Source organism: Hipposideros armiger, unplaced genomic scaffold, assembly GCF_001890085.2.
Source record: "Hipposideros armiger isolate ML-2016 unplaced genomic scaffold, ASM189008v1 scaffold_34, whole genome shotgun sequence".
Taxonomy (NCBI): Eukaryota; Metazoa; Chordata; class Mammalia; order Chiroptera; family Hipposideridae; genus Hipposideros; species Hipposideros armiger.
Window position 1 is genome coordinate 3,851,873 of NW_017731384.1, and position 15,613 is coordinate 3,867,485.

At 49.3% G+C, this 15,613-nt stretch overlaps 1 protein-coding gene across 2 annotated transcripts in view; it reads right to left on the minus strand.

Annotated features, from left to right (window-relative positions):
- The window catches only part of PRKCA (protein kinase C alpha), a 375,771-nt gene that overhangs the window by 4,167 nt on the left and 355,991 nt on the right, over positions 1–15,613 (minus strand). For both annotated transcript variants that reach the window (XM_019637708.1, XM_019637709.1), the window contains 2 exons: positions 10,621–10,728; positions 8,986–9,126 (listed from right to left, as the gene is read on the minus strand). In XM_019637708.1, the coding sequence (XP_019493253.1) occupies positions 8,986–9,126; positions 10,621–10,728 (249 nt within the window). The remainder of the gene's footprint in view (positions 1–8,985; positions 9,127–10,620; positions 10,729–15,613) is intronic.

The window sequence follows — 15,613 nt, forward strand, 5'->3', positions numbered from 1 at the left end:
ACATGCTGGCAAATGAAAGCCTTTCTTAAGCCTGTCCACTTAGGTGGGGAGACCTGAGGCCAGGGCAGGCTGAGGTCAAAGAGTAAGAACTGTGAGCCCCGGGGAAGAAAGCCGTGGAAAAGCTGGAGGCTGACTCTGAGAACCAGATGAGACCCAGCACACAGGAGGAATTTTTATCCCAAGGGAAATCATACCAGAAAGCAGCCACTTTTCCCCCAGAAGGGGTGGGGGCGGGAGCACAGCTATTTTTACTCCAGGTTCAGCACTGTGAGAAAGTGCTAGCTTTAAGGGAGGGCCTCTTAACACTCTAAAAATGAGCTCTCCACAACTCTCAGCGAAATTAGGCCCAGAAACAGACACTGGCCTTTAAATCAAAGTGGAGAAGATCTCGAATTGCTTGTTTTTCAAGATGTTTGTGTGGAGAACTGCAACTATTCTCATATTCTCCACTACCTGCTGAAAAGGATCATGAAAGTGCTCTCTGGATCCTTGAGGAAAAGAAGAACAATGGCTTCAACAAGCTACTGTGTATTTAAGGTAAAAAACGATTCTTCTGACCACCTGTGAGCCAGCCTGACTCAGAACCGTCAGCTTGTGGGCGTGGCCTCAGGGGCCATCTTGGATCGGAGAGGGAGTCGGAAGAGGCTGAGGGCTCAGGGGGCAGCTAGTGGTACCTGTGACTGTGAATGAGCAAGCAAAGGAGTGATGACCTGAGTGAAAAATAAAGCTGGCCAGATTGCAGACATCCTCCCAACATTCCTCAGGGGTGAAGCAAGGTTATTGCTGTGGCCACTGGAAGAGCAGCCTCCAGCACAGTCTGTGATGACAGGCAGGTTTGGGTTGACTGTGGCCTTGGAGCTCTGGGCCACGTGACAACATACAGAAGCTAAAGGCAGCATTTATTACTTGTGAGCGGAACTCCTTGGCTGGGTGTGTGTTGTCTTCAGCTTCAAAGGCTACCCAAACATTTTACCCGCTGAGGCTTTTGACATCTGGGATGTAATGTACCATGTAACCGCTGTGGGACAAAGATGGAAGGAAAGAGGTGGCCCAAACCTAAGTGGACCAGTGTGTGGGCCCAGACAGGTCCTCGGAGACTCCCTGAGACCAGATGACATCTGTGTCTGACATCCAGCGGAAAAATGGAGGTCCGATGGGGTGAAGGACCCAGCCAGAAGTCAAAAGCCGAGGGTACAGCTCTGGGTGACTTGCTGCACCTCTCTGTAAAAGTACAACGGGGATGTGAATATCCACCTTTCAAGGCTGTTGAGGGCATCAGAGGTACTAGGATGTGTGCGACCCCTTTCTAACTGATCAGGCCTGATACTGCCCTAAAGGCACAGCGTGGAGAGCAGGTGCCTGGCACGTACAAGGCACGTGACCACTGTGTGAAGGTGCTGCACACTGTGAAGAATCTACCCCCCTGCCTTAGCTCTGGATTCAGGATTTAACTCCTTTGCTATTTTGACATTCTTACCTATTAGGTAAAAAATCATGAATTAATAAAATGAACCCGGGAGAATCAGGCATGGTAAAGATGTGACAAAGCACGTAAGGATAAGGACTCTAGGTGGAATTGGGGGTACAGCGCTCCCCACTAAGAGTCCCATGGGATACACGGCCCACTCACAACCCTTTGCATTCTGGGCCGCGAGGAGGAGCGCCTGCACTGCGGAGGTTGGCTTCTCGGCTCCGATTCTTACCTGGGAGAGGCCACCGACCGGGAACCACACATGTGTCGGTCTCAATCCTGCCCTTTACCTTGCTGTCTCAGTCATGTCACATGTAACCCACGGTCACTAGCATGGGAATTAGGGGGGCGTGTGAGTAGCGCGAAAACACCGCCATCACAAAGCAAATCCAAACAAAACCCAGAAGAGCAGGAAGGGTGTGGAACAAACCAAGAGAAAGGCGTGTAGCAACAGGAAGGAGAAAGGAAACTTATCAAGGTGGGTACATCCGTGACAAGGCCTAGAGGCAGCAGGGTGGGTCTGAGGGGAACCGTTAGCTGTATTTCCAGGCCTGGTGTTGGGGGCTGAACGCAGCGCGGTGCTGTGGTCCTGGTAACATGTGTTAGTAAGAACCCACGCCTGTGCACGACTTCCTGACTCGCTCGCGGTGGAGCGCTGTATTGGTTTAATTAAATAACCAGCAGCAGAAATGAGCAGGCGCAGTCTGCTTTGGGCCTCCTGGGAGGTTACGGCCACACCATGGAACCACCCAGCGAGGGAGCTGGGCCCCTGGGCGGCCGCTGCGGGCCTGCCCTTTCTAAGATCCGCATGCTCGGGGAGTGGTCTTCCGTGCATGGCCAACACAAGCAGGATCACACGCTAAGGGTTAACAAGTGAGGTTAGCTTGCTCGTTTAGTCACCCGAGGTTCTGGAGATGTGCTCACCGAAGGCCTGGATGCCCACTGAAGCCAGTGCGCTTTGGTACAGAAAGTCTGGAGAATAAGAACGGACAGGGGAGAGCATTTGGGAAAGAGTCAGTGCCGGGCCTCGGAACGCGGGAGCTGGAATGGCCCGTGTAAAGGGTGCCACAAACCCACAGGAGCCGACATGGAAACGCCTCCGAGATACAGCGCTGTGTAAAAGACGCAAGGTGCAGAACAGAATGCGTGGTACAACCTCACCGGTGTGGACATTCACACGTGCACACAACTTTCTGGGCGGTTACGGAAAAGACAGTGAACAGGGGGGCCAGTAGCTGGGGACGGGAAGAGAGTGACTTCATGTTATATCCTTCTCTCTTGTTTACCTGTGTACCTCACCACTTACAGCTAGTATTTTAACAATAACTTTCGAAAAAGGGCTTGGGAATCCCTTTACCTCCTGCCAACATCACCTGTGGTGAGCCTGGTGACAGGCATTGGCTTCTCAGGCAAAATCAACAGTGCTTGTCCCACCTGCCGCCTTAGAGCATGTTTCAGGAAGGGCCAGTTTGGGTCCTGAGGGGGCGGTTTTACTGATGGGCTTTGTGATAGACACAGGCTATAAGCCACATGACACGGCAAAGGAGGGGATTCTTGGAGGCGCCAGAGCCATGTGTGTGTGAGGTGCGTGTGAGGGCAAAGGTTCTGGCTCATCCCGGGCTGTGTTCTATGGAATAAAAACATCTGCTCCTTTTGGTCTTTCTTTATACTAATGGCCCTCTTTAGACACTAAAGGCTCCTTTTCCAAGAAAGGTTGTTGCAACGACCGTTGTTACCCGAGACCTTTATTTCGGACAATGGGAACTTGTCACACAACTGGAGGCGCACAGGGTCTGAGTCTGTCCTGTCACTCACCACGGATGCTCCCTGGGGCTTGCACTAGAGCTACTTATTTATATTGATTATCATTTTACATGTCTTGTTTCTTCCCATTTCTCTTTCAAGCAGAAACGTGTTTGGGAGCGTAATTATCAGAGGCTAGGAAGACTTCTTACCCCTAATTAGCTAAGTAGGAGATGCTGTCTCAAGCTGGTTTAAAGGCTTATTAAATGAAACCTAAGCACATCACGATGTGAGACTCTCGTCTCCAAAGCCTGGTTAGTGTTCCTGTGTTGTCGGTGAAGCTCCCCGTCTTGAGAATCTCAATTTTAATTAGTATCACTGCTTCTGCTTCCACTGGAAGGCGGAGACAATGAACCTATGCGTTACCCAGGAGACCTGATTAGACGCAGCCCCAGGCTGCCTACGGCGTGATCACTCAGACACCCCGCCAGGGCAGCCTCCTCCTCCTCCTCTCATCTGGACAGCTGCTGCGCTGTACAAATCACTTTTCCGAGCAGTGATGAAAAGAATTTAGCGCCATGAGATGTCCGTAGTTTTAGGAAACACACGTGGAATTATTTAGGTGTGAAGAGATGTTACGTCTGCCACTGACTCTCAAATGATTCAGGAAAAAAAAATATGTATTCGTGTGTGTCCGCACACACGTGCACTCAGATGTAGAGAGAGAATGATGAAGGAAATGTGGAAACATGTTATAACATGTAGGGCATCTGGCTAAGGGGACTACAGCAAGTCTTCAAACTATTCTTGCAACTCTTGTGCAAGGCTGAGGTTAGAAATTATTTCAAAATACATTAAATAAAAAGGAACACAGAAACCACTTTGATAATGAAACCATCATCCAACTCTCTAAACAATCTAATGACACTGTGAGATAAAGGTCTTTGGGGGTCTGGGGAAAATGAGCCTGACATAGGGTTCTCGCCACAGCAACACCTACACTTGCTCTCCACGGCCTTGTCTCTCTGGCTCTTGCTGAAAGGCTGACAATGTCCTGATGAGAGTTATTATTTTTTCTGTCTCTTCTTGATAAAATAACTACAATAATTTTTCAAGAAAGTCTACCCGTGAAGGACAGGCTATTCCCAAAGTGCTCTGCTCACCTATTAACTCTGGAATACATTTCTCGGTGTTAACTACAGATTAACTTCTCTATCTCTAATAACCATTTAAGTAGAGCGCATACTTTTGGCTTGTCTGGGAACTAGCTATGCTGCTCCTTGGTGCCAATGGATAGAATTCAAAAATTAAAAATCAATGAACTTTCCCCTTCCAATATTCGTAGAGACTGTTATTTATCACATGATGAATGGAAATCGGAAGGCTGTTCTTGGGTGTTGTATTCACATAAATAATAAATCAGGGTAAAAGCCTACAAAATTCAGTGCAACACCAGACCAGAATATTGGCTCACATGGGTGCGCCTCTGAGGGTCATGCTGCGTGGACTAAAACTCAGCTCTTACTTTTCAGGCAAAGCAGAGCGAAAGGGCTTCCTCTCCCTCCGCGAGTTCTCAGGATGCTGGGCCGTGGCCGCATCGCCTCCTCGTTTACCTGGAGCATCAGGAGGCAGCCGGGACCCTCTCATTTCTCCCTCAGAAACCGAACATTGACCTTTTCAGGGGTGACATCTTCTTTTTAAACTTAAAAAAAGGTATCTTATTACACGGGCTCTTCTGAGCATGGACGGGCCTCTTTTTGGTGGGCCAGGTTTGTGTTCAGAATATCGGCCAAATGCTGAGCGGACGGTCCTTGGGTCTGTGGAGCACAGGCTCCTCTGTTTCGTTTTCTTGAAGGGACACCGAAACCAGCTTGCTCTGTGCTTTTTTCCATAAAGAGGGAGAGAGAGTTATGTGGCTGCCCCATCTCCAGGAGAGCACCGCACAGCTGTTTTTGTTTTACAAAATAAACCAGCACACAGTGGTCACCCTGTCTTCTAGAAAATCATCTTCATCTTCACAGTTGCACAAGATGGCCTTTCGGGGACACTGGGCTCTCCCCTCCCCCACCCTGTGGGTTTCCTGCAGGCACTCCCCTCCCCATTCCCACTTCTGTGTCCGGGGTGCGAGCAGGCACACCTGTGAGGCGCCCTCGGGGGAGATGGCCACAGCCCCCACACCCAACCTGGTCGCTGTCCGCTGCTCTTCTTGATGTGCGACTCAGACAGAATCCAGGCCATGGCTGCACTGCAGATCCTGCCCTTAATGTCGCCGTGACAGCCTCCTGATGGATCGTCTCCGGTGGCAGAATTTCACATTTTCCATGGCACTTTGGTCTAGCTTCAGTGATGTCACTTTGGCAGGCAGGAAAATGAAAAAAGATGGGACACTATGAGGACTCCGATGCCTCTGGATTAGCTCTGTGGCTGTCCCAGCGACAGAGTTCCTCCGCTCTCTTAGGGAAGTCAGTGGTTTGGGAATAATCTCTCACCTGGGGTTCAAAAAAATAAAACTAAAAAAATAAAACAAAGATGAAAGTCCCAAGCTTACAAGCGCAAACTTGATCTCCAGAAGCGCCCTGCAGATAACTATGGGTCCTTGAAGTCTTGCTGCTGGTATTTACAATAACCAAAGGTTTGATTTGGTCCTTACTCTGGTAAATCTCAGGGAAATTGATTCACCAGCACTTGCTAAACGAGCACCGAGCAAACTCCACCAAGGCGGACAAGTTCAACCCGCCGGGGCTATAAACACTGCTCAGAGGCGAGATGCTCTCTGAAATGGGTTCACGGCACATGTTAAGAAAAAGTCTCTGGCAACAACATGTTTGCCTGATTGTGTTTTCAGCAGCGATAGCTTGGCTGGTATTGCTGCATCTTTGAAATGACAAAACCGCCCGTCAGAGGAGACACGGTGCTGTGTATTTCACCCGTAAACTCTTTTGGCCTTTTCATTAGCTCTGGATCAGGGAGCTATGCTTTTTACCAAGAAAGATGGGAAATGACATCACGGAGCATGTGTATATGCAGTTAGCTCTCCTCTGCTTCTGTGTGGACCCCAAGCACACTCTGCAGCCTGCTGACATTGGGACTTGGCTGGCTCTCTTCTGTTGTTCGTTGAGTGGTCCTTCTGCTCTAGCATGGCACCACGAGTAGAGTGATGTCCTGGAGGCTGCTGCAACGCTCCCTGCACCAGGGACTCAGAGCCGGCCCAGCTGGCGTGGCACAGGGACCAGGGCTTGCCTCATCTGTCTCTTTGCCCTTGACTCTCTTCTGCTTTGGGATAAAAAGTCAGCTGCTCGCTCCTGCAGCCGCTTGCTTCCAACCGACACCACTGCTTTTAGCTCCCTTGCTGCTCCAGCTCCTGTCCATTTGTACTTTTCGGCTTCTTCCTCTTTTGTAGGCAGGCTTCCCAGCAGAATGTGGGCTTTTGCCTGAGACTTCTCTCTCTGAGCAGATATGGTATCTCCACTCCCTTCCTTCTCACGGGCCCGTCCCTCCAAACAGGCCCATTCACACGAAACCTTCAGTTTTAGGGCACTGGCCCATGATTCTGCTTCTGTTTGTGAGCTCAGGGGCTGTTTCTTCACAGCCAGAGGCAATTTAGTCTTTCTTTTTATTTTAACCAGCAGTTTAAAAACCAAACAGCAGCACTCCAGAAATAAATACATTAACACTGCTCATGGCCGACCGCTTGCCACGGTATGACTCTGCCTTCATGGTTTCCAGGACCCACAGGGGACAACTTACACTCTTGGCTACTGGAGACAAGTCACCCTCTTGTTTCCCTGCCTCTGAGTTCAGGGCTGCAGTATCCACAAAAAGTGGGAGACTGCGCAAATCAACGCTCTCTTCTGAAAGTGAGGTGGGAATCAATAGAAAAAGATGTGTTTCATGGTGACTGTGCTGCATCTCATCTCTTTCGGAAAGTGACTGACAAGTAACTGCATTTTGTTTAACTCTTAAAAGCAGGTTTCTACGTGGGTCTCTATGTCGTTCCTGTAAAGAAACTAAGCTGTGTGTTAGATGCTATTGTGTACCTTTCATATTTAAGAAGGCTAAATAAATGGGAAAGAGACAAAGGAAAGTCCCTAACAGAAGGTGCCTCTGAGGCCACTGGCAGCACCATTTATTACTCTGTCTCCCCCGCCCCACCCCTCAAAACCAGGTTTTGTAAACTGAAGGGTGGGGATGCTAAGAGAGCCCCTGAAATCAGTGTCCAGGACTGGCTAAAGAGAAAGCGGGGTGGCAGACACATAATGACCTTATTTAAAATGATGATTCAGGAGAAAGTCAACTGACCTGATTAAATCTAGTTTTTCTTCAGTTCATGCTAAAAATATCTTGGAGAAATAAAATCAATGGGCTCACCACCAGCAGTTTTATTCTTGGAGTGGAGGACACATACGCATATTTGATGAGGAAGTTGCTGCTCTAAGAATAAAGCTCTGTGTCACCCAGCTAGTAACTAGACACCCGGAAGGGTCCCCTTTGCCTGCTCATGGGGAGCCTGTCAGAGGAGACACATTTGGGCTGACACGGCACAGTGGACGCTTTTAAAACTGACTGAGCAATAAAGCTGCCGTCCTTGCAGTCTCGGGAGCAGAGGCACCGTGCTGACTGGCCAACACTGGCTGAGATGCTGGCAGAGCTGGAAGGCACAGGACCACAGGCCTTTAGAAATGGGATGCAGGGAAAAGCAGATCTCTGGGAGGCACTGCAAAGTGGCAGGTGGCGCGCGTGAGGAGGCTGATGCCTTACAGACTCTCAGTTTATCTCCCGAGATGTACACATTGATAAAGGCAAACACAGGCTGCAAGCGACACCCAGAGAACCTGTACGGCAGTCTGAGACGGAGCAGTGGTGCAGTGGGCAAGGGCACAGATCCAGGAGCCAGGACACCACCTATACCAGCTGTGTGTCCTCAGGCAAGTCACTCAGCCTTTCTGTGCCTCAGTTTCTCCAACTGGAATTGGGGACAACAGTACCTGCCTCACTGTTGTGAGGGTTAAATGACCTAATTTGTAAATCTCCGAGAACAAGGTCTGGCACATAGTGTTTGTTAAATAAATGAAAAAAAGGGAGTCATACAGGAAGAACCTGAATAGGTGGCAATGCCCGAAATGGTGCTTGACACCACACACTCTTTACAGCAGGGCAGTGGCCAGTGTGGGGACTGCACCAGGGCCCGCCAATAAACCAGCTGAAATTTGGTTATGCTTCAGGCTACCTTTGGTGCAAGACAAACTCAGGAAATCCAGGAAAGCTGGAAACAGATGAGAAGTCTGGCCAAGGACTCACAGCAAGGAATTAGAGTGCATGAAATTCAAACCCCAAGCAGACCTGCTCCAGCTCTCTAATCGTGTTGTGGGTGGGGGGGGGTGTAGCTGCTGCCCTATTGGTGGGCATAGACCCCCCCCCCTTGGTGGGCAGACTCCCCCTCAGTGGGCACAGACTCCCCCTCAGTGGGCACAGACTCCCTTGGTGGGTACAGACTCCTCCTCGGTGGGCACAGACTCCCCCTCGGTGGGCAGAGACTCCCCCCTCTCGGTGGGCACAGACCCCCCCCTCGGTGGGCACAGACTGCCCCCACTGCCTGGTCTCTCTTTACTGTCAAAGTCCACAGGAATCCTGGTTGCTCAGACCACAGACTTGAGCGCAAGGCTAGTACCTGGCCGTTTTCCCCACTCTGCAAAGGCCAGGAACAAGGGTGGGTGGGACACCTCCAGGATTTGGGGAAACGGCTCAGGAAACGAGCTGCGCCCCTTACTCACCACTTTGGGCTTGAACGGCGGCTGGATCTCCCTGTTCTCCAGTTTCTCCCAGTCGATCCTCCGGAAGAAGGCGTGTTCTCGCACGTCCCTCTCTCCCTCCGGCCCACAGCCCAGCCTTTTGCCTGGATGTTTGGTCATCAGCTAGAAAATAGAAGCAAGAGGACCAAATGTATAATGTGGGAACTGTAGTTGGTAATCGTGCATTGTATATTGGAAATTTGCTAAGAGAGTAGAACTGAATCGTTCTGCTTCTAAAAGAGAAAAAAGATGACTCTGAGAGGTGATGGATGTGTTAACTTGACTGTGGGGATCCTTTCATGAGGTACAGTTGCCCCTTGGTATCCACAGGGGACTGGTTCCAGGACCCCCCGCGGATACCAAAATCCATGGATGCTCAAGTCCCCTATATCAAATGGTGCAGCATTTGCATATAACCTACACACATCCTCCATATACTTTAAATTGTCTCTAGATTATTTATAACACCTAGACAATGTAAACTCTATGTAAATAGTTGGTATACTGTATTGTTTAGGGAATAATGACAAGAATAAAAAAATCCTGTGCATGTTCAGTATAGATGCAGCCATCATAGGTCTAAATGACATAGTACATGTCAGCAACCATATAACTTTTTTTCCCCAAATAGTTTCAATCTGCCATTGGTTGAATCCTTGGGTGCAAGAACCCAGGGCCAACTGTATATGTATACCCAGTCATCACGTGGTACACTTTACATATATTACAATTTTATTTGTCAATCTCAATAAAACTGGAAAAAAAAACCCCAAACAAATAAGCAGAAAATTTGTTCATGTGTTTCCCAAAACACACGACCCAGAAGGTTCATAGCAGTTCTATTTGTAACAGCCTCAAACCAAAGAAGAAACGACCCAAACACCCACTAGCAGTAGAAATGGATCAGCAAACTGGTATGTTCACATGATGGAATGCTTCGAAGTCATAGGAAAGAGGGAACTACAACCACACACAGTGATAAGGAAAAATCCCCCCATCACAATGTTGGGGGGAAAAGCCAGGCCCAGGGAGCAACCACTGCCAAGATTCCACTTGTGCCAAGTTCAAAAGGCAAGTTCAAAACAGGCACCACTAACCCACGCAGTGACTGCAAAATGGAATAGGCGGGAGCTTCTAGGGCGTTGGAAAAGGGCCATTACGTGGGTGTGTTCATTTTGTGACTATGTCGCTGATCTACGCACTGATGATTCGTGCCCATTTCTGTACGTATAGTATATCTCAAAAACAGAGAAATGAACAAAGAACTAACCAAGGCATACCAAGTGAGGCAATGGAAGAGAACTAACATTTTCCGAGGGCCCACGATTACTTCCGGTAACTGGCACCACAATGATATGAGGTGAACCGCAAACTAAAGCACCCTATGATTAGCTACTGGGCCTGAGCTCCAGGAAGTTTTTGGGGTGTGAATCCATTTTCCAGGTGTCTACTTTTCCCACTTTCATCCTGCATGTCGCCAAGCTCCAGGCCTCGGTGGCCGAAAGCAGTGGCGTGGGGCTGTGATTTTCCTTCCGTTTCATTTAGAAATGTGAGGAAGGTCTGTCTCCTGTCCACCCTCTTGGTTCCTGATCATAAAAGGGATCCAAATCGACTTACTCCTTTGCAGATGGAAACGGCCTCCTTCGACAAGGATTTTGGATAAGAAACGTTGTGCTCCATTATGGACTGAAATAGTTCGTCTTCATCTTCGCCATCAAACGGGGGCTATTTCGGAAAAGAGAAAGAAGGCAAAATCCTTAGTCAGAGAAATGTATTAATATGGTGCCCGAAGACCCAATTCACACCAAGAAACAGCACGGGTTTCTTGGCACTGGAGGCTGCAGTTAGCTCAGTGAGCGTGCGGGTGTATTTGATTATCTTTAATTAGGTCGGAGGTTGTGTGTTTTTCCTTTTTTTCCTCTGTCCCTTTAATTATCTTGCCCTGGGCAGCGCAAAACAACCTTGAAGAAAAATGTTTTTTGAGGAACGCTTTGAATGAGTTGCAAATAAATTATAATTAATCCATTAATCTTGTAATTATGTGTTAAAATCTAATCATGATGAAGTTAGGTTACAGATGGCTTTGTGTTCAGAATGTGGGGGCGGGGGTGTGGAGAATGCTGTCTTTGGATTCGGAACATGGGGTGAGAGGACTTCTCCAGGTCCAGGGATTCACACCAGGGCCCTTCTGACCCAACACAGACGTGCCACCTGTATGGTGGTGGCGACGGGAGCTTAGCTTCCACTGGACACCTCCTTTTCCTTTTCTCCTGGGTTTACGTCCCCATGGAGAGCAGGAGGCCTGGTGGCACTGGGGGAGGTCATGGCTTTAAAGTCAGGAGGGTCTAAAGCAGAATTCTAGCTGCATCATCTCCTACATGGGTGTTCACAGACAACACAAGTGACTCATCTCTGTAAGACACAGTTTTCTAATTTTTTCCCAGTAAAATGGGGTTCCCTGGTGAGTCTGTAAAGTGCCTGATATTTTATCTTGCACCCAGTAAGGGCCCAATGAAGGGTGCTTAGCAGTCCTGGTGTTGTCATGAGGCATACGAATTGCCTTTCGGGGAGGTGAGGGTCCTCAGGAGGACCAGGTGAGCTCACAGTGCCCTCAAGCTTTTGTCCTCCGGGATGTCTTCCATCCTGGGAGGTCGAGTAAATGACCGTCTCTAGTGGGACCACGCACAGGATAAGTGGGCTTATGGGAAATTTCTTCATGTTACCCTTTGGCTTAGCTAACTCTGAGCTTAGCATACGAAAGGCAGACCAGGATCAGCCCTCCTACAGAGAACCCCATGTTTCATCCTGTATTTTCCTTCTCATGGAAAGGAGGGCTCCCAGTCACTTTGGCTTAAATTAAAACTATATCGTGGACCAAAGACACCTGCGAAATCGTCCGTATGGTACCCCTTCTTATGAAACATTTCCCCCTGAGTAAGAGAGAGCAAGTGAACCAAGCAGAGCGCTCCCCCAGTCCCCATTCACAAATTATCCCAACCTGTTCATCTGGCCTCTAACCTTCATCCTGCACCCCAGCCCCAGCTCTGAGTGGGAGCTGGGCATGGCGTCAGCACAAGGGAGCCACATGCACCTGAGCAAAAGATGCTGAGTGTATAAAGAACAGGTATGGGAGAAAGGGGTGCGTGTATGACTGATGCCACTTACGTTTTGTTTGCTTTTGTTTGGTCTAAAGATATAAATAAATAGGCCTCTTTTCTGGTTGTAAGTGCCCGGTGTTAAGAAGGTCTAATTCGGTGGAAGCACACAGGTGGGTGAGGAGAACTAAAATTAGCCTGCCTGGGAATGACTCAGGCAGAGCAGAAGTCTGCGTGGTGAGTTTCCATGGGCAGAAGAAACATGGCGCCTGGCATGCCCACAAGGCAAGTCAGGTGGGGGCTGGCACCTCCCTGGGGAGTGCAGGCTGCAGGTGGTCACCTGGTTCAGCAGGATGTGCACTACTTCCATCGACAGAGAGCAGAGCAGGACCGGCCAGGGTCGCGTGTGGCTGCACCTGGCCCAAAGTTATAGTGGAGGCCTGTCCTCCTGTCCATCCCACCACATCTTCTCTGCCTGATGTGATGCAGCCTACTTCTTCTGAACACCTGTTATATGACACCCACAAAATGTCTCATTTTCCCTAATCCGTGATCTATAAATATGGACAAGTTTGGGCTGAGGACATTTTCATAACTAAAACAAATGTGTGGTTTCTACTCAACATCTGTGAACTGCACACCCCCGGGGCTCCATTCACTCTGAATTTACTATGTGTACAGACTGTGATGTCACAGTGCCCTGGAGATGAGCAGGGCACAGGTTCTGCTTCTGGAAAAATCGACAACTCACAGCATGGCCCCTTAGGGCCGCTTGTCAGGATAAGCTACATAATTTGTGGGGCTCAGTGCAAAATGAAAATGTGGGGCCCCTTACTAGGTAATTATTAAGAACTTCAAGATGGCAACAGCAGAGCACGAAACCAAATGTGCAGGTCTCTTCTGAGCTTGGGCCCCGGGGGACCGCACAAGTCACACATCCATGAAGCTGGCCATTTGTGGCTGGCCGGTGTCCTTTGCTGGACAGTGACAAAGTAGCCACGGGGGGTTATCCAGCTTCTTTGGGGGTGCTCGGGCACTAGCAGCAGAAACCACAGGGTCTGAGTCACAGCTAACCCAAGCCAAAGGCCTAAGAGAAACTTTCTCTAAGGAGAAACTCAAGCAAACCCTCCCCAGGAACCTTTCTCAAGTGAGGCAACGAGGAGATCCTTCTCATTTGAAGACCATTAGGTCCACGTGGCTCCAGCCACCTTTCTTTTCCTCTCTAATGTGGGAGACAAGAATTGTTTGGGGTCCCCGCGTTCTTCAGTGCAGGGCACTGGCCTCTGACACCTGCTTAATTGTCCCATGGCATGGGGACCAACTTTGCTCAGGGGAGCTTCCCCCCATATGCTAATTTCTGAAATGGCTACTGCAGTGTCAAGGACTAGGCCTTGTCTTCTTTGGGTCAGGGGAAGACTTTTACCAGGAATGACTCCCTGTATCCCTCCTGAGGGCAGGATATCTGGCTCCTGACAAACCCCTGAGAGTACCCTTTAGAACTTTAACCCTACAGGGTATCACTGGGTCAAAGTCTGTACGCTATATACCCTTCTGGAGATCTGCATTAACATTTACATTTTAAAGGCCCTGAGAAGTCCTGTAGTAAATAAAGAAAGCTCTTTAACGCATTGTGAATCATCACAGTCTGGGGTTGGGAGGATCCTCAGAGGCCCCTTAGGCTCATCTGTTGCACTGATTCCTAAATGCTAACAAAAGCCACAAGCTCACACGTCACTGTGGCAAAGCCCTGGGGTTTCACCCTGCATCGCACCCCTGTGTGGCCCCAAGGATGGGACCTTTTCCTGGGAGCTCCTCCCAGGGAGGACACATGCCCTACCCCTGAAGTTTTGTTCTCACCCACTGTGAGTCTATACCGCCCAATAAAGCAGAGCAGCAGTAATGACAGCAGCACCGGCCATCACATTTATTTCTCAAGCTCTTTCTTCTCTGTGCCAGGCTCCGTGTGGAGGGCTTTGTGGGCATCACTCAGAACAACCGTCTGACACAGGTGCTGCTCATCGCATTTCACAGCTGAGGTCACTGAGGTTCTAGTCAGGGCTTTGGCCAGGGTTACAGAGCGGGGGGCAGGGGGGTGCAGAACCAGGATTCAAGCCCAGGCCTCCTGACTTTGTAGCTTGGGCTCTTAGCCATTCTGAGCAAAGCCACTTCCCACACTTGTCCCCACAGTTAGAATGTGAAGGATGGGTGACCCCCCCTGACCCCGCTGCCAGGACTGAGTGGGAGGTGCTCAGCTGCTGGTGCGCCCAGCCCACAAAGAGGACTCAGCCGTTCTGGGAAGATCGTTTCGGTAAACTTTAAGGGGCTGATTCATATCCTGCACAATGGGTAGTGATGAGCCCTGAAAATAAAGATAGTTCAAGTCATTGTGTAGAGAGTGACTTAGGCCTCTAGCCTAGAGACCTGGCATGATTCCCCAGCCCTAATTTGGGTGGCTTATTGTCTTGCTTATGCCACACGTCCCCTGTGGGTGGGCAGAGGTCGCCCAGGGACGCACACTGGTAGAGCAGCGCCGTCGTGGTCGTGCAATGGTAAGACTGGAATAGGAGCTCCGCGGTCTTCTGCTCCAGCTGCCGAGTGCTCTACCCAGGAGCACCACTCGTCACAACTAGTCCCAAGCTCTGCCTAAGCATGAGCGCACCGGGAGGTACAGTCCCCCATGTGCCGGAAGGGAGGAAGGCCCCAAATACTTGGTGAACAGCAGTAGTGACCATCAATCACATTTGGAAAAGCTCCATGAAGCCCTATTTTAAATTAAAATTATGTATTCTTGGGGGGAGGGGAAGCCCTTGAAAGCACCCACATGCCCCTTACTTAAACACAAACATTGCTTCTCTGGGCCCTGTGGCTTTTCATATTATTTTCAAATGATGATGCATAATTTGGAGTTGTTTTTCACTCACTGTTGCAAACACATTTTCTCTGTGGCTAGCAGTGTTCCCACTCAAGAGTACTGCCACCAAGGTGATACATCATCCGAGTCTGACTCATTTGTCCAGGGGCACATTTCTAGCTGCTTCCAGCGCTGTGTTCTAATAACGGATGCTCCGATAAACATCTCTGTGCATATCATTTGTTTCTTCTCTGAATTACTTTCTAGAATAATTTCCCAGGTGTGGGATTATGCGGCCAAAGGACAGGAACATTTTTACGGCGCTCATTAAGTCTCTCTAGATCACCCTGGAACATTCTCACAGGTAATTGTTTGCTCTCGGGCCTTCGTGTTGAAGTCAGGTCAATGGTGAAAAGTTATAATTATATTCGTTTTTCTTGCTAGTCGTGCCAGCTACCGAGCCTGGGGACAATGGGAGGTAATGTGTTGCCAAGGTACTTAGCACATGGCCGTTTCGGATTGCTTCTCTCCCCTCTTTTCCCCATTCCCACGATTATTTTTGAAATTTCTACAGATCTGGACTGATGATTTCAAGCTAAACTACCTGTTAACTAAAAAGTCTTGCTTTGGAACAATTTTCTGAAGGGGGTGGATGCCCTCCTTG